We start from the raw sequence: 18,042 nt of genomic DNA on the forward strand, positions 1-18,042 counted from the left end.
CCCCAAATGTAGGAATCCGTAGGCAACTTCTCAGCCACAATCCGGCTGTGCCCCAGCCCTGTTTGTATCAACACATGCATACACATGTCATCTCTCTGATCCCCTTCAGCCCATGCCAGTGTGGCCCTCAGAGGAGGCTGGTCAGACTCTGGTTGACCCTCCCCCCAGGCTCCTTCATTGAATCCTGAGGACCTAACTTTTGCTTAGAGTTCAAGCTCAGCCTGAGGCAGGAAGAACCTGTTTCAGACCCAGTCAACATTGACCCTCCAGTCCTCCCTCCCCCATGGGCCCTGACCTCTTCATTCCTCTAAAACTAGGTCAGAGATTGACTGCCATGAGGTCAAGGCAGACTGGATGACCGCCAGCCACCACAAGTCATATGCTCATCTTTATAGATGAGACCATCGAGAGGGACAATGACTTGCCCGTAGTCATAAAAGTTTTCTTAAATTTTGAGTCTGGGCAAGGGGACTTGGAGAGGGTGTGATGGCAAGTCTCACCAGATGAGGCTAGCAACTGTGACCGTCCCATCCTCCCCCTCACCCCCTGCACCTACAGCCTCCTGTATTTGGACCTCAAGTCTGGGACTCTGGGCTGCAGAGCCAACTGAGTTTTCTCTGTTGGGAGGTGCTGCCCAGCATGGCTTGGCATGAGCCAGGGTAGCCTGCCATACTCCTCAGATTGGGCCACACTCCAGTAAAGCTCCCTATCCCCCCAAAATCCATAATCCCAGGAGGGTACAGGGAATGTGGCTTTAAGATGTGAGAGGACCCATGTAGGTAGTGTCACCCACCCTGTGGCCCACCTTTGCCCACTGTCCAAACATATAATGTTGGGTCCAAGAGGTGAGAGGACACTGTTGGTAGAAGCTCTAGTATCTGGTAAACTGCCCCCTCCCCTCTAGGCCTTCACACCAATTTTCAGTCTGTTTGCAATTTCCCATTTGTCCTGGTGACCCATACAAGGAAGCGCCAGGTGGAGGAGGAAAAAGAAGTCTGGAATGACTGATTCCTCCTGTAGCCTTCTTCCCCCATATGCAAACACGACATTGCCTTGTCCTCTCCCCAAACAGGACTGCACTGGGGGCTTTGGCTGGAGCCCAGCAGGACAGAGAAGGTGGGTGGGTCATCAGGCAGACAAACACAGGCTTAATGGGCACAAAGTTCCTGGGTTCAAGGTTTGGGTTCTAGTGCCTTCCCCCCACCCAGCCCGAACCCGCTGACCCTGGATGGGTGGGGAAGGCAGCTAATCGAATGGCACTGTTTGCTCAGGGCGCTCTGGCCTGGCTCTGGGCCAACGGCAGGAGCCTTGCTTTCCTTTCATTTTGAGAGTGACCTTCCTCCACCCGCCCACAGAGATACCCTGCCCTGCACCTAAGCTGTGCTTCTCCCCATACATCCCCTCTCTCTCTGCCCCCCCCCCCCTCAACCAGGAATACATAGAAAACAAAATAAACTCTGGAGCTAGTGGGTGGCTCCCACACACCGGGGACTCTGAGTAACCAGGTGCCAGGCCAGTGGGTCTTTGGGTCGCTGTGGGACTTTGCATATGCCATGGCCTCTGTTTATTCCCAACATAAAAATTGAAGTAACCGATCTTCACAATGGCTCCCTGCTCACACATGGCAGAGTTCTGTGTGTGGGACTAGGATGGGCTGTGCTCTCTGCAATCCTTCATCACTGTGACTGTAGCTCCCTTTCCCTCCTGGAACTCAGTTGGAATGAGGGACTGTGGTAGGGTAGATAGATGTGGCTTCTGCATCAAGCCAGTGGGTCTGAATCTGGCCTCGGACACTGAATGGCTCTGTGGCCCTGGGTGATCTACTTTGCCACTTTGAGCTTTGCTTTTCCCCCATTGGTATAATGCAGGTAATAAACACCCCTCATAGGTATGACATAAGCCTACCTGGGACCACTTAGCTAAGGGCTTAGCAGACAATAGCGAGCAGGTGAATAAACACTGTGTCCGCTGGAGGTTGCCAGAGAAAGAATTTGCAATACAGTGGGGCCTTGGCTTATGAAATTTGTTAAGGAGCTGTTAAGGAGCTCGTTAACTCAAATTACTCTGTCAACTCAATGCAAAAAATCGGCTGAGAGACAGCTGGTATTTCAAAAAACTCGTTAGTCGGGACACTCGTAAGTCAAAGCCCCACTGTACTTGGGCACATTTACACTAAAAAAAAGTTATCTGAAATTCAACCTGAACTGGCATCCTGTATTTTATTTGGCACCCCACTACATATATGTTGTGTTGGGGAGGGTCTTGAGGTCCAGAGTGGGGGCTGCAAACTCTGTGCAGGGGCCAGGTCCTGCCACAACTCCAGGTTGTGTCTGAGCTCATGAACCCAGAATGGATTTTACATCTTAAAGGGGCTGTAAAAAAAATAAAAGAAGAAGAAAAAGAATGTGATCAGAGACTGTATTCTGGGGCTTGAAAGTCTAAAATATTTGCCTTTACTCTCTTGGCCCTTTACAGGAACAGTTTTCTGACCCCCAGTAGGTGAGGAGACTAAGAGTTCTCAATACTGTATACCTATTCTAGGCCGGTGGGAGATTAAATTGGAAGAGTCAAGAAAAGCTAAGTCCCCAGGATGGACGCACAGGAAAAGGTGGGGGGAAGCAGAAGGACAGGACCTGTGAGAAAGGTGGGCTCACTCCCTTGCTCACTTGAGAGGCCCTCAACCCCCAAAAGCCTGCCTGACCCCTCCCGCCTCCTTCACTGCCTGAGTCTCTCAGCCTAGTTTGACCCTCCCAAACCTTTCTATAAAAGGTGAGCAGGTGTCCCAAAGTCCAAAGGAGGTCAATCCAGTCTCTATGAGGAGCTTCCTTCCCTGGACTGGCCTGGGGGCAGGGAGCCAGACCAAGGTGAAGGAGTTTACGCAAGGCCCCAGGTGGCAGGCAGGGCTGCTGGCCTGTCTCTTTAAATCTCAGGTAATTTGGGAGGAGGGAGGGAGTTTGCGCTTTGAGGAGCTCCTGCCTGAGGAGCCCAATGAGGGAGGCCCAGCTCTGCCAAGAGTAACAAACTCAGAGCCCTCTGCAGTCTGGCTGGGGCGCCTCCCCGAGACTCCTGTGAGGGCCAGGGAGGTAGGAGATGGGACCTCTGCAGGGAGAGGGCAGGCCGGCCCTTGGGGAGACCAATGTGGCACCAAGGCGGAGTTCAGTCGGGATCTGGTCTCTGCCTCAGCCCTACAAGGAGCCTGTCTTACACGACATGGGGTTGCCACTGCCCAAGAAGACGGGCCTCATTTTCTGCCTGTGGAGAAAGTTCTGCAGATGGTTCCAGAGACAGGAGTCCTGGGCTCAGAGCCGAGATGAGCAGAACCTGCTGCAGCAGAAGAGGTAAGCCTCCACCTGCTGCTGCCGCCCCCCTGCCCCCCCCCCCCACACACACACCGGTGTCCCTCACTTCCTTCCCCTTTTCTCAGCCCACCTCCCCCTCCTCATTCTCTGTCTTTGTTTGGCACCTCTGTCTGGACAGACTGTACTCCATGCCTGGCCCCTTGGGAGCATTTTGTCTCAAGAGTCTCAGCCTGTGGGGCCTCAGGGCTCCAGGTGGAAGAGGAGGGCTGGTGTGCACACAGGTCTCACTATCTGTAAGATCCAAGTCAGTTAGGCAGCTTCTTGGGAGTGCAGCTGATGCTTGAACGATGTGGGGGTTAGGGGAGCTGAAAGGTGTAGCCAAAAATCCATGAATAACTGATGTCGACCCTCCACGTACAAGGATTCTTAACTGCCAATTGACCCTTGAGCAATGGGGTTTCAGCTGCCAGGGTCCATTGAGCTGTGCTTGTCAATTGAACTGAGTGGGTCCATTGAAAAAAAAATCTGCTTATAGGTGGATCCCCATAGTTCAAACCCACGGTGTTCAAGGGTCCACTGTACTTTCCTAATGGCCAGGCAACTTGCTGGGTCTTGGAGAGATTGTGACATCCACTAGAGGTGTGCCGGTGGATCAGAGCAATGCCTTATATCTCTACTCCCTTTCCCTTGAACAGTCTCTCAGGCAGAAACATATAGCACACATACGTAGGCATGTGGGAATGAATGAATGAATGAGAGGATCTGCAGACCCTAGGAACCCCCCCAAAAAGCCCAAATGTGATCATGGTTATCATTCCTGTGCATTTACTATAGCCACTGATGGGAGGGTCTGAAGATGAACAGCTGGGACCCAGCCTAGAATCCATGATTCTCTACTTGGGGAGAGGGCACTGGAAACTGGCCAAAATATACTTAGGACCCATGCTCACCCACTCCTTCGTCCAGATTGTGGAATTTGAGAGGCTCTAGAGGTTGAGCCCTAAAGAAATTTTACTTGTTGCTTCCAGCCCCTGAAAATGTCCCCACCCATCATCCCTGGCAGCTTAGAGTTGGGAGCTGGGGACATGGAGGAAGCTTGAAGCCATCCCAGTGTGTAGTCTTCCAAAGTCTACATGGACCGCCCCACCCAGGCAGTGGCATGCCTGAAGGAAATCCTCCTGTTGGGGTTTCCCTGAGCTCCTCAGAAGGCAGATAATATGTCTATTCATAGGGGAAAGCATAAACTTTTATGTGTCCATATGCAAATGGAGGGGCTTGCCTGAGCCTGACCAGGAGAGAGAAGGCTAAGAGGTCACATAGAGCCTCTGTGGGTTTTCTTCTTTAGCTCAAGGATTCTGGGCTGGGATGAGCCCCGTTTTTTCCAGTTTTGGCTTCCCATCTCTCACATCAGCCACCCACCTCTGTCCCCCAGGCCTGGGAGAGTTGGGGCTGAGCACATGTTTGGCTGATGACATCTTGAGGCAACAGAATGGTGTTGTTGTTGCAGACGAGGCCATCACTGGTCCCACTCATCCCCTTCCCACTCTTAGGACCCCAGGGCTGAGGAGCCAGACACAGAGCTCAGAGAGGCCTGGGATTTCGGAAGGAGTGGCGGAAGTTCCCTGTTTGCCCAAGCGAGGCGCAGACAGAGTCTCTGAAGGACCACAGCCTGGCTGTGAGAGGGCTGCTTCCACTTGTCCTTTCTGTTCTATTTCTTCTTAAGACCATCTGGGGGCCTCCTCCTGAATCTCGGACTAGAAAGGTCTGATGTCACCACTGTGAGGGGTTCCCCTCCATTCCTGATCTCCCTGCCTCATTCCACAGCTCCTTGGCCCTCGTCTTCCCAACCAGGAGCCAGGAGGCCCTGAAATAACCAGGAAGGGGAGAGGATGAGGCTGTGCAGTCACCTAGCCTAAGGGGAGATGCAAGTAATTAGATAAATACCGGACATCCATGGACACGAGGACAATTCAGTCAGGTCAGGGGGTGCACTGATGGAAGAAAGTAGCCAAAAATGTTACCAGCACCCATCTTATCTCAGAGTCCCCGATCTAACTGTGGGAGGGAGGCTTTATTCCCTGTGAAGGAGGCAGGCCCAGAGAAAGCAAGCAGTGACCTTGGGGATCTGTGCCCAGGGCTCAAAGGGAATTCCACAGGGTGTAGCATGGTCCAGTGAGGAGGAGGGCTTTCTGATCTCTTCAGGCTGATAGGGAACCCAGCATTCTTCTCAGTGGGCTTTAAAAATACATATATATATATATATATATATATATATATATATATATTGATTTCAGAGAGGAAGAAAGAGGGAGAGGGAGAGAGAGTGATAGAAACATCAATGATGAGAGAGAATCACTGATTGCCTGCCTCCTGCACACCCCACACTGGGGATTGAGCCTGCAACCCGGGCATGTGCCCTGACCGGGAATTGAACCGAGATCTCCTGGTTTATAGGTTGACGCTCTACCACTGAACCACACCAGCCAGGCACAGTGGGCTTTTCTTGTATCTCAGTCATGCAGCCCACTCTGGGTGAATCCCTGTCATTGCCATCCAAGCTGAACTCTCCCTTTTCTCCTGAACTGTCTCTCCCTGGGCCTTGAGTTGTCTTTCCCGACATTCAGTGCCCTAAACATTCATTGAGCAGAAACTACTCTGCTAGGTTTTTAGAAAATGAACATGGCACCTTCCCTGCTCTCTGGGAGCTCAGATTCTCATGGATGAAATACACCAATATGCATCTACTTGTCAATGCTTGGTGAGCTCCTGAAAGGGGTGTGGACAGAGCCATGGACGCTGTGGTGTCTGATTTCAGCTGGTGTGTGCTGGGCAGCTTCCAGAGGCTGTCTAACCTGAGCCTTACACCTGGCCCCCTTGCTGCACAGTCGCCCTCCCACTAGTATTCGGGAAGGCAATGAACACTGAAGGTTCTCCTCTGTTTAGATAGACACCTGTAAATATATGTGAACTGACGTGTCCATGAAAAGCAAGCCCTGGGACTTCGCAGCATTTCCGGACTCCCTGCCTCAGTAAACACACGCACATGCATCCTTGCAGGCACACGGGGCTACCGACGTGCTTGATGGAGTTCTGGCAGATAGAAAGGTGGCCCGACTCCAAGTCTGGAAACAGCCACTTTCCTGGAAGCTTTGAACCTCATTCCATTGTCAAGAACTTGACCTAGAGGGAGGTGACCCATGAGTGGCCAGTGCGTGTCTCCTCCCCAAACGTGGTTGCAGTTTCCTTCATCTGTGGTCACTGCTCTGGGCTGCCCCCTCCCCCTGGGAAGAGTCATAAAACTTGAAGAACCACATAATTTAGTGGTGAGCGCCTCAGGCTAGGTTCTTGGTGAAGCATTCTGCCTTTAACTCTGTGTGATCCTCCAGCCATGATTTGGCTATGCTGCCTCAATTTCCTTTTCTGAAAAGTGAGAGCATTATTCAGCCTGGGTGGCAGGGCTGTAAGGAGCAAGAGGGAGCATAAGCGAGATGCTGATTTGGAAGCTGAAAAGCACATTTAACGTGGGATTATTGTGATAAACAAAATCCACACAATAAAAGGGCGCCTCCCGTGATGGCAGGAACTTAGAGGGGCTGTCAGTTTCCTCCTGTCAGAACCATATTCATTCTGGAACCAAACTCTGAGCCACCATGTTGTCCGTGCCCTTCCCTTCCCAAATGACAGTCTCCCATGCCTCCTGTGAGAGGCTGCTTGTGGCAAAACCAGTGAAACCCACACAGGTCCATACAGTCCCCTGTGCCTTTTCTAACCCCATTTCAAGCCCTGATTAACACTGAGAATGGGGACAGAGAAATGACAAATAGGACGCTCGTCCCAGCTCTGCCTCTGACTTGTTAGGACAAGTCACCTCAGACTCCAGGCCTCTTTCTCCATCTGTTGCATTAACAAATTAAACTAGTTTTCTTTCTACTGACTTCCCTGCTCTAAAATCCTGATCTCAATTCTCCTGCAGACACTCTTGATTCTGCCCTGTTTCCCAGCAACCAAATACAAAACTCCACTTGTGCACCCTGCGCACACATGAGCATGCACACACACACAGGTAGACACATACACACAGGCAGGCACACATGCTCAGGAATGGAGGGGGAGAGCACAGGTGGTGGGAACTGGGAGAAGAGAAGTGGGAGATTCTCACTTGGTGGCCGGAGGGAACCCCGAGGGGGAGATCTGTTTATGAAGAATGTGCTAGGTTGTATGCCAGGGACCTTGTAATGAGGTTTGCACCAGTCTAATGTAGAACTATTTATCAATTTGATAAATAATTGTCCCACAAAATAAAACATTGTCTAAATCCTGCAGACACCTTTCATATGGTCATAATTGCAGATTCGCTCTATAATTTTGTGTTGCTACTTAATCAATGGGTGCTTAAAAGGCTTCACCTATTTGTTTAATGATGTGTAAGAAAACATGTATGTATAAGGCATTTCTCATCCTTTTGAATGTGAAGCATGCTTTTTAAAAGATGGCTTATGAATAATTATACCTCTAAGTTGGGGTTTCTCTAACCTTGGCACTGTTGACATGACGGGCAGGAAAATACTTTATTATGGTAAGCTGCTTATATAAGATGCTTAACAACATCCCATCCTCCAACCACTGAAATAAAATAGTACCTCTTTCCCCAGTTGCAACAATCAAAAATGTCTCCAGACATTGCCAGGTTCCTTGGGGAGGAGGCCAGGGATCACCCCTGTTTGAGAACCCTTGCTCTAAACTACTGTTTGTAGCTAGGGGATTCCAGTAATATTGTGAAGTATTCTGCTAAACAAAGTGACATTTTCCCCCTGGAAGGGAGAGAGTATAATCTAACCATTCAAATGGGAAGATACTTCTTCCGTATCGCCTCCTCTTCCTTGCCCCGGGGAGGGTCTGGCAGCTATCTGGTGAAGATGTGTTGAGTTTGCTCCAGATCTAAACTTCTAGGCTGGATTGCTATAAAAGAAATGACCAGTGCTTCAGGCATAAGAATCTTTGGATGGGTCTGCTTTTGCGTCTTTTTTATGGGACCCAAGGATAGTCAGGTGTTTTGGGGGACCCCCTTCCTGCCAAGAATGTGAGCAAAGGCTTTCTCTGCTGTCCCCTTGTGGTCCTGTGATGCTATTGCAAGTAACGGCTCTGCCTGATCCCCTCAGAACCATTGACAGGCTGCCCCCCTTTTTGCTGGATTCTGGAGTTTGCCAACAAGAGGAGGCCAGTTCTCTACAAACCCTGCTGGGTTGGGTTCTAAGCTGGTTCTTCACGCAGAGTGTGGTCTGACTGTGCTTGCGAGATAAGTCCAGGACACTGAGTTAAATTGCAATTTCAGATAATATGCTGTTCGTATAAGTTTGTCACAAATATTGTATGGGACAAACTTACACTAAAAATTATATGTTGTGTGTCTAAAATTCAAATGGAACTGAGCATCCCATATTTTTACTTGGTAGACCTGGCAAGCCTGTGTCAGACAGTCACTCCTTGACTTTTCCAGGCCCAGTAGGACCGTCAGCAGAGGCAAGGAAGTGAACACAGAGGACGTTTATGGAGGTTGTTTACTGGCTTCAGATATGTGTAGGGACCAAAAGGAATATATATCTTTGGGCCTGCCACCAACTAGCCTCCGCACACATACCCTAGGACAGTGGTTCTCAACCTTCTGGCCCTTTACATACAGTTCCTCATCTTGTGACCCAACCATAAAATTATTTTTGTTGCTGCTTCATAACTGTAATATTGCTACTGTTATGAATCGTAATGTAAATTTCTGATATGCAGGATGGTCTTAGGCAACCCCTGTGAAAGGGTCATTCAACTGCCAGAGGGGTCGTGACCCACAGATTGAGAACTGCTGCCCGAGGAGGTAGGGAGCTATGATAAAGCTGGAACTTGGGTAAGAAGAGCCCTGGGACCCATCTCTAGCTTTGCTGTTAATTTTTCACACATTTAGTCAAAGCCGGACACAAGAGTAGAAGCTAATTGGAAGAGGCCAGGGAAAGAATACAGAGATGAGAAAGTGACTGATCGCTGTCTTCAAGTCCCCTTAGTACAGAGGAAGAGATAGATACTAATTACAACACACATGCTAAGAGAAAGTACACCTGAGGAGAGAGTGCAAATCTTCCTGGGAGGCCATCTGTGTGCCTGCGTAGTGCTGACTCTAGGATATTTATAGAGGAGGGGTTTGGCCAAATTGTTGAGAAGGTGGTAGATGTGGTGAAGGGGAACATAGCAAACTTGTTTTGCAGCTGTTTGCATACTGAGAATACTATTTTTTTTTTTTTTTTTTTTTTTTTGCTTAGATTATATGTTAGCTTAAGGTTGGCTTGGGGATGGCCAATAAAGATAATAAGAAGGGGCAGTGAGGTCAAACCATGCTCCTTATTCACTCATTCTACAGAGAGTGGGGATGGCTACTATAGGCTGGGCACTTATTCTTGGGACATGGAAGAGGCAATTACTGGGTTGGGGGGGTACATATCAGGTGAGAGCAGGGCATGGCACAGGTGGTGAGGCCAAAATGCTGGCTGGGAGATGTAAGTGGGAGGAAAAGAGCATGGAAAAGTGTTGCCCAGAAACTGTAAAGGGTCCCTTCTCCTTGGGCATTTAAAGACCCATTGAACTTTTGTAAGCTGTGATTGCAATTGCCATTTAAAGAGAGTATCTTGGCAGCATTGAAAAATGTGAACTGGGGGTAAACAGGTTTGGGGAGACTAGTTAGGAGAGTACTTTGCTAATCTTGGGTTAGAGAATGAGGACATGAATTAATGAGGGGCAGACAGGATGAGGAGGTAGGGATTGAATGGAGAAAGAATTCGATGGTGAATTGGCAGGGCCAGGAGCTGCCTATGTGGCATGAGGGGGCTGTGGCTAGCATTTGGGAGATGTGTCCGGGGCTCAATCCTCCTCTCCCATTGCACTCCTACCCCCAGCACTGGAGTGGGTTTCCTGCCGCCACCAGGTGTGTGAGCACCCGTCTGGCTCTCTCTTTGTCACATAATTGGCCATCTCTGGATAAACAGGGTTATTTCATTCACTTCCATGGAAAGACCCCATGGCTCTGGGTCGAGAGAGAAAATTGAATGAAAGGGGTCCCAAGTGTCTTAGTTAAAGTAAGTTTTAATAAAAAATTAAAATATATATATATGTTTCTGAGTTCATTGTAGGAATTAAACTTAAGAGAGGATTGAGGAGTCAGAGAAGATAATTTTTGCTTAAAATAAGTGAGAAACAGATAGGAAGTAGGAAGAGACTATAATCTGCCAGAAAAACAAAAAGGCTGCACTATTCCTTTTGGGTTGAACCCTAAAGATGCTGGTACAGGGAGGGAAGAGCCAGGATCAAAGGGTTTCGCTGAGAAGGTCGAGGAAGCAGAGCACCATGCAACAGGAGAAAACCTGCTAACCTCTGCGTGTTGACTTCCTCCACAAACAAGAGGGAGGAATGCCTTGTATTCCTTGTCCTTGAAAACAAGGCTTATCATGGAGGGTCATCTCAGGACACTCAGTGAAGGCTGAATCAGGGTTGTTCCAGAAGTCAATAGTTCAAGAGATGAGTGAGTGCCTAAGTAGAGCTCCTCCCCTCCATGCCTGCTATGTACATACATTCTGGTGCCCACACCCTGGCAGGGGGCGGGGTGGGGGAGATGTAGAAACCAGTCACTGAGTTTTGGGCTAACTGGTCAGGAAAAAAAGAGATCAGAAACTCTTTGCACCCCAATGGCCTCAATTCCCTGAACCAGGGACCTTGGGGTTTGTTATCACTGAGGTCCACGTGTTTACATACAATCAAGCAATTCCTCACTCGTCACCCCATCACTGGGCATGCTCACTACTGATACCTTTCTGATCCCATTTCCTTGTAGGATCTTGGGGTGTCCTTTCCTTCTAGCTGCCAAAGAGAATGATGTCCAGACTCTCAACAAGCTGCTCGAATATCAGGCCTGTGAGGTGCACCAAAGAGGTAAGAAAGGAGCAGAGCCCTCAGCACCCAACTCTTTCTGGATCAGCTGCATGTGAGTGGCTCCCCAGGATAGCCCAGGACCTTCTGCTATGGGCCCCTAAGACACTATTGTTCCCATTCCCCTGACCTTAGAAGCCCCATGCCTCTTCTTTCTGTTCAGGAGTCATGGGGGAGACAGCGCTGCACATAGCAGCCCTCTATGACAATCTGGAGGCTGCCATGGTGCTGATGGAGGCTGCCCCGGAGCTGGTCTTGGAGCCCATGACATCTGAGCTGTATGAGGGTGAGGAACTAGGGGCCAGAGATGGAGGGAAGGGGAGACCTGTTGGATATTTCAAGTCAGACTTTGTGATGGATAACTTGGGGAAACCAAAGAGGGAACCTGAGCCCCACTACTTCCCTATTCCCTTTCCCATTTCCCTTCTGCCTTGTCATCCTCATGGCATGGCATTAGAGCACCAACCCCCCAAATGGAGAGACCTAGAGAATGGGAAAAAGGGGGCTATGGCTGGATACCCTGGGAACCTTGCCTGGCTCAGGGCTCTCTGTCTCCACCCCCTAGGCTGCCCTAGTATAGGATCATGTGAAGATATGGTATAGGACCTAGGGAATAGGAAGGGGGTGGGAGAGGAGTGGCTGGGACAATGATCAGGCCCATCCATATCTACTTGACCCTGCACAATCCTGAGGACAGACCCCATGCCTGAGGGCTCTCTCTGAACCAGGTCAGACTGCACTGCACGTGGCCATCATGAACCAGAATGTGAACTTGGTGCGAGCCCTGCTCGCCCACGGGGCCAACGTCTCTGCCAGAGCTACAGGAACAGCTTTCCGCCTCAGCCCCCACAGCCACATCTACTTTGGTGAGAACCAGAGCCAGGGCTGGGGAAGGGGAGGTAGGTGGCAGGCAAGAGCCAGGGGAGGATGGAATGAGGAGAGTTCTGTGCCTGAGGGGGTGGAGTGGACTGGGGTCAGCCCTTATAGGGCTTAAGGCCAGAGCCCATTCCCCCAGGGCCTCTGCACCATCCCTGCCTCTGGTTCTGCTGACAAGTGTCCCCAAGCCCAGACCTGAGCTGTGTGGAGGAACAGGCAGTCACTAGGGAGATGCCCATCCCAGCCTGCACTCATGCCATGGAGCTCTCTGTTTCCCCAGGGGAGCATCCTTTGTCCTTTGCTGCCTGCATGGGCAGTGAGGAGATCGTGCGTCTACTCATTGAACATGGAGCTAACATCCGGGCCCAGGACTCCCTGGGTAAGCACTGGAGTGTGGAAAGGACCTGGGGAACAGACAGGGAATGGGAGGGGAGGGTCTGGGACAATGGTCAGGACCACTCTGGGGTGGGCATGAGGACTGTCGGGGACTAGGGTCCAGTAACCACATGACACCAGTGTCCTCCCCAGGAAACACAGTGTTGCACATCCTCGTCTTCCAGCCCAACAAGACCTTTGCCTGCCAGATGTACAACCTGCTGCTGTCCTATGACAAACGTGGGGGCCACCTGCAGTCCCTGGATCTTGTACCCAACCACCAGGGTCTCACCCCCTTCAAGCTGGCTGGAGTGGAGGGCAATACTGTGGTGAGGGACACCCTCCAACCCCAAGGTGTCCTTCTAATGGCCCCATCCTATACTTCTAGCCCTTTGAGGAAATAGATGTAAACATTCATCCTTGATGCCTAGCTCCCATTTTCAGGTTGGAAGTGTTTGCTCAGCCCCCGTCTCCCTTGTTCCTGACCCTTTCTTGCCCACTTTCTCCTTTCTGAGGTGTTGGAGGCTACAGTCTAGCTCTCATGCTATGGTGGTTTGTAATGCCCACATCCACCCACACTTCCAGTTCATGGGCAGCAGACTCACCTCTTCCCAAGTTCTAGAGGGAGTAAAGCAACCCAGGGAGTCAGAAAGCAATCCAGGGGTCAGCATAAACATGGGTCTTTCTGCCCCAAAGGCTGTGATCATTGACTGAAGGGCAGCCACCCTTTCCAGGGATGCTGTTCTCCTGGACCTGCTCCTCACTCCCACCCTGTGACCCTCCCCTTTACCAGTTCCTCCTGACTCTGTGTTCCCCCTCCCCCAGATGTTCAATCACTTGATGCAGAAGTGGAAGCACAGCCAGGGGACATTTGGGTTGACAACCTATACCCTCTATGATCTCACAGAGATCGATTCCTTGGGGGATGAACCATCACTGCTGGAACTTATTGTCACCACCAAGAAGCGGGAGGTAAAAAGAGTTCAAGTCAGAGAGTGGCTGGGGAGGGACATCAGGGTCTCGGAGCCACTTGTTCTGTTCTCTTCCTGATGCAGGCTCGCCAGATCCTGGACCAGACACCAGTGAAGGAGCTGGTGAGCCTCAAGTGGAAGAGATACGGGCGACCCTACTTTTGCCTGCTGGGTGCCTTGTATGTACTCTACATCATCTGCTTCACCATGTGCTGCATCTACCGCCCCCTGAAGCCCAGGACTGATAACCGCACACAGCCCAGGGACAACACCCTCCTGCAGCAGAAGCTCCTTCAGGTGACCACTAGGAGCAGCTGAGTTTCTGGGCAGGATCCACTCTCTCCCCTTTCTCAGACTTGTTATCACTTGTCCTAAAACCCACACCTTTCCCTTCACCCAGGTCTCAAACGCATAGGCACAAACTCAAAATACACACATGCAGAAACACACATAACACTCAAAGAGTGGAGTTGGAGCTAGCCAAACAGGTTAAAAAGAATGGAGCACTGGCTCCCTTGGTTGGGCATCATCCCTGTGCACTCTAAGGTTGCCAGTTCAATTCCTGGTCAATGAACATGCCCAAATTAATGTTTTGCTCTCAAATTGATCTCTCTCTCTCTTCCTTTCTCTAAAAGTCAATTTAAAAAAAATATTTTTTAAAAGGAAAAATCAAACAAGGACACTGACTTCTGACCAGGGGCAGGCAGGGCAGATGCCTGAAAACCCTGAGTACTGACCATGTTTCTCTCCCCCAGGAGGCCTATGTGACCCCCCAGGATGCTATCCGACTGGTGGGGGAACTGTTAACTGTCATTGGAGCTGTGTTCATCCTGATTGTAGAGGTATGGTGTGGACTGGGTCTGGGGTGGGACTGTCTGATCCAAGGTTCTAGCCTGAGCCCTGGCCAATAAGTGCCTTTGTGTCTCTCTAGATTCCAGACATCTTCAGGGTGGGGGTCACTCAATTCTTTGGACATACCATCCTTGGGGGGCCATTCCATGTCCTCATGTGAGTCTCCTTCCTCACTCCCATCCCTTCCCTCACTAGGGCTCCAGTTTTGCCTCCTGGATTCCTGACCCTACAGAACCTTAACCCCACAGGGCCCTCTCAAGTGATGTGTGTGACCCTGGTTATTGAGCTTGCGAAGACTGAATCTGAGTGTGTGGGTCCTGTCTCAGTCACACTCTTGCTCTTGGGTCCCCAGGATAATCCCAGAACCCTCTCATCACCCCTTCTCTGCTCTCCTTCCAGCATCACCTATGCCTTCATGGTGCTGGTAACCATGGTGATGAGGCTCACCAACACCAGTGGGGAGGTGGTGCCCATGTCCTTTGCCCTGGTACTGGGCTGGTGCAATGTCATGTACTTCGCCCGAGGATTCCAGATGTTGGGCCCCTTCACCATCATGATCCAGAAGGTTCGTGTCTCCCTTCAAGCTTCCTAGAAAAAGGTCCTAGGGAAGAGGCTGCAAACATTTCTGTCAAGAGCCAGATAATAGATGATATCTCGGGCATTGTGAGCCACATTATGGTCTCTGTTGTATATTCTTTTCTTCTTCCTCCTTCTCCCCCCATTCCCCCCCCCCAAATCTTTAAAAGTATAAAAAACTATTCTTAGTCCAAGGGCCATACTAAAATAGGCCAAACAGATCTGGCCTACAGCCATAGTTTGCCAGCCCTGTCTTATAGGGTGGAGCTGTGAGAATTTTCAGTTAGAACCTATTCGAGGATGGGAGGGGCAGTGGCTCAAGTGACAGGTGTGATGTTCTCCCTTCCCTCTTTAGATGATTTTTGGTGACTTGATGAGATTCTGCTGGCTGATGGCTGTGGTCATTCTGGGGTTTACCTCAGGTAAATCATCTATTCAGGATGGGGACCATGGGAGGGGGAGATTGGAGGATTTTAGAGAACATAGAACTGCTGGGATAAACTTGGGGAAAAGTAGGAGGCAGCGGAGGTAAGTGGGGCCATGGTGTCTGAGGATGGGACATCCCTCAGAGATGAGGGAAAACTGGGAGTGTTTGGGAGAGGTGGCTCTTGGAATCAGAAGGATAAGCCATATGGAAAATAAGGTAACCTAAGAACCCAAAGTATAGAGTGATGAAGGGCTCGGATGGTGCTATGGAGATGAGGGAAATGGGCAGAGAAGAGCTGGATGGAGTTTGGTCATGTCCATGGTTACTCACCATGGTAACTCTCACCCCCTTGGGTGGAGCAGCCTTCTATATCATCTTCCAGACAGAGAACCCCGATGAGCTGGGCCATTTCTACAGTTACCCCATGGCACTGTTCAGCACCTTTGAGATGTTCCTCACCATCATCGATGGCCCTGCCAACTATGACGTGGATCTGCCCTTCATGTACAGCATCACCTATGCTGCCTTCGCCATCATCGCAACACTGCTCATGCTCAACCTCCTTATTGCCATGATGGGCGACACTCACTGGAGGGTGGCTCACGAGCGGGATGAGCTCTGGAGAGCTCAGGTGAGCCCCCTAGTGGCTGGGAGGGTTAGTGCAAGTCATTTCCTTTACAAAGACCAGGCCAAATTCAGGTAGAAGCAGGATATTTTGACCCCACATGTTTGGGTAGTTTTTAAGCAGTACACAGAATAATGCAGTGTATAGTAGAACTGGATTAGCAATACCACTGAACAATACTGAAATAGCTGGAAATAATTCCTCACAGTTTGCTCAAAAATTAAAACATTCATTTTCTAAAACAAAAAAAAAATTAAAGAATAAAGCTAATAGTGGCTAAAATGGCATTCTGAAGATTCTGCTACTGAATAAAAACTGGAATATCCCATCTTTCTGGCAATATTTCGGTCTTCAAAATTTGACCCAGAAGAATTTGACATGTTAAACATAATGCCACAAACCCCCCCTTGTAGTAGCAGAAAATATCTTCAGAGCATCATGGTGGGGACAAGAGGCCATTAATTGAATCAAATCATCACTTTAAAATATATGCAACAAATAATTTATCTCAACAAAAATAATTCCCACAAAATAAAAATGAAAATCCTGAAAATCAGATAGCATTTAATGGTGCTGTGTAGAAAATGGAGTTTATAAGAAAAATGAACTAAATGGGGTTTGCCAGGAATATTTTTTTTCCAGGCAAATGCAGATAGATGTCTCAGTATGATGTTTGCATTCATAAATGGCTTATATGTCTATAGGGTCAAAATATCCCGTGTATCCTTGCTTTGTTCACCTTCCCATTATTCTTGGAGCAAAGTCACCAACCTCTTGCAGCATCAGCACAGTGTCAGGTCACTAGGCATAGAACTGTGAGGCTCACATCCCATTGACAAAACTGACACTACTATCCTCAGCTTAGGAGTGCTGTTTGGTGAAACCAGAGTTCCTGAGTTTCCTAGCTGCTGTTTAACTGTCATCCCTCTGTCTAGCACCCTCCTTTCTCCCTACACTTCATCTCAGTCTATACCCAGCCTCTTCCTACTCTCCCCTGTCTCCACATGCAGGTTGTGGCCACCACAGTGATGCTGGAGCGGAAGTTGCCTCGCTGCCTGTGGCCTCGCTCAGGGATCTTTGGAGGAGATTACGGGCTGGGGGACCGCTGGTTCCTCCGGTGAGTGACAGTGAGGGGCTGTGTGTTCTTGTGATCTCAGGGATCCTGTGCCCTTTCTAGTCCTGATGACCTGGCTGCTGAGGGGCTGGGACCACCTGGCACACCAGCAGCAGACAAGGAAAAGGCCCATCATGGAGGGGGGGGATGTGCACAGGAGACGAGCAGGTCTAGCCCGTGGCCCTTGGCCACCTCCCAAGTCATCTATCCTCCCCAGGGTGGAAGACAAGCAGGACCTCTACCAGCAGCGAGTCCGGCGCTATGCACGGGCCTTCTACAACCGGGGATCTGATGACTTGGACAAGGACTCAGAAAAACTCCAACCACGTCACCCCTCTGGCCCCAACTTGTCCCTTCCTACCCCCTCGGTGTCTCGAAGCACTTCCCGCAGCAGCACCAACTGGGAGAAACTTCGGCAAGGGACCCTGAAGACAGATTTGATGGGGGTGGTCAACAGGGGTCTGGAAGAGGAGGGCTGGGAATATCAGATCTGAACGTGTGTTGTTGCTTCGGTTCCCAGCAGTTGCTTTCATGTTCCTGGGAACATTGCAAAACCAAAAAATACCTCCTAGGTCAAGGGGGAAAGGAGTAGAATAGTTGGGAATCCCTGTGCCCAGGTATCTATTCCTTGCTGGGCTCTGGAGCAAACAGAAAGCCGGGAGGTGGCTGGTGCCCCATCTTGGGCTTTAATGGAGTCCTGCTGCACTGTCACAACAAAGCACTTTAAAGACAGGCTTGCCACTTTTGCACCCAGTCTCCACCCCATGTCAGAGCGGGAGTGGTGAGCCCTGTCCAGGTGCTCTAGGGAGTTTTGGGGAGGCGTGTGGAGAAAGTGTGTGAGTGGGGACAGACAATGCTCTGGGGTGGGGTGACCCTGGTTGAGTCTTGTCACCTTCTATCTTCCAATAAATTGTTCCCTACTCTTCTCCCTGCTGTGCAGTGTCACCTTTGAGGGCGGGGGGGGG

General features: G+C 50.1%; 1 protein-coding gene and 1 long non-coding RNA gene across 2 annotated transcripts; one reads left to right on the top strand and one right to left on the bottom strand.

Annotated features, from left to right (window-relative positions):
• Positions 1–2,200: 2,200 nt before the first annotated feature.
• On the bottom strand, positions 2,201–11,429 carry LOC118666318. Its single transcript, XR_004970934.1, has 2 exons — positions 8,137–11,429; positions 2,201–2,372 (listed from the first exon to the last, which is right to left on the bottom strand). It is a non-coding gene; the product is annotated as an uncharacterized LOC118666318 (long non-coding RNA).
• LOC118666317 (transient receptor potential cation channel subfamily V member 6-like) lies at positions 2,976–18,002 on the top strand. The gene is made up of 15 exons (XM_036328501.1): positions 2,976–3,338; positions 11,167–11,264; positions 11,425–11,547; positions 11,990–12,127; positions 12,418–12,516; positions 12,666–12,841; positions 13,338–13,484; positions 13,568–13,780; positions 14,239–14,325; positions 14,415–14,491; positions 14,735–14,900; positions 15,267–15,333; positions 15,701–15,969; positions 16,974–17,080; positions 17,295–18,002. Exons 1-15 carry the CDS (start codon positions 3,091–3,093, stop codon positions 17,569–17,571), a joined length of 2,292 nt encoding a protein of 763 aa, XP_036184394.1. The 5' UTR covers positions 2,976–3,090; the 3' UTR covers positions 17,572–18,002.
• The last annotated feature ends 40 nt before the right edge of the window (positions 18,003–18,042 follow it).

Source organism: Myotis myotis, unplaced genomic scaffold, assembly GCF_014108235.1.
Source record: "Myotis myotis isolate mMyoMyo1 unplaced genomic scaffold, mMyoMyo1.p scaffold_m19_p_11, whole genome shotgun sequence".
NCBI classification, from domain to species: domain Eukaryota; kingdom Metazoa; phylum Chordata; class Mammalia; order Chiroptera; family Vespertilionidae; genus Myotis; species Myotis myotis.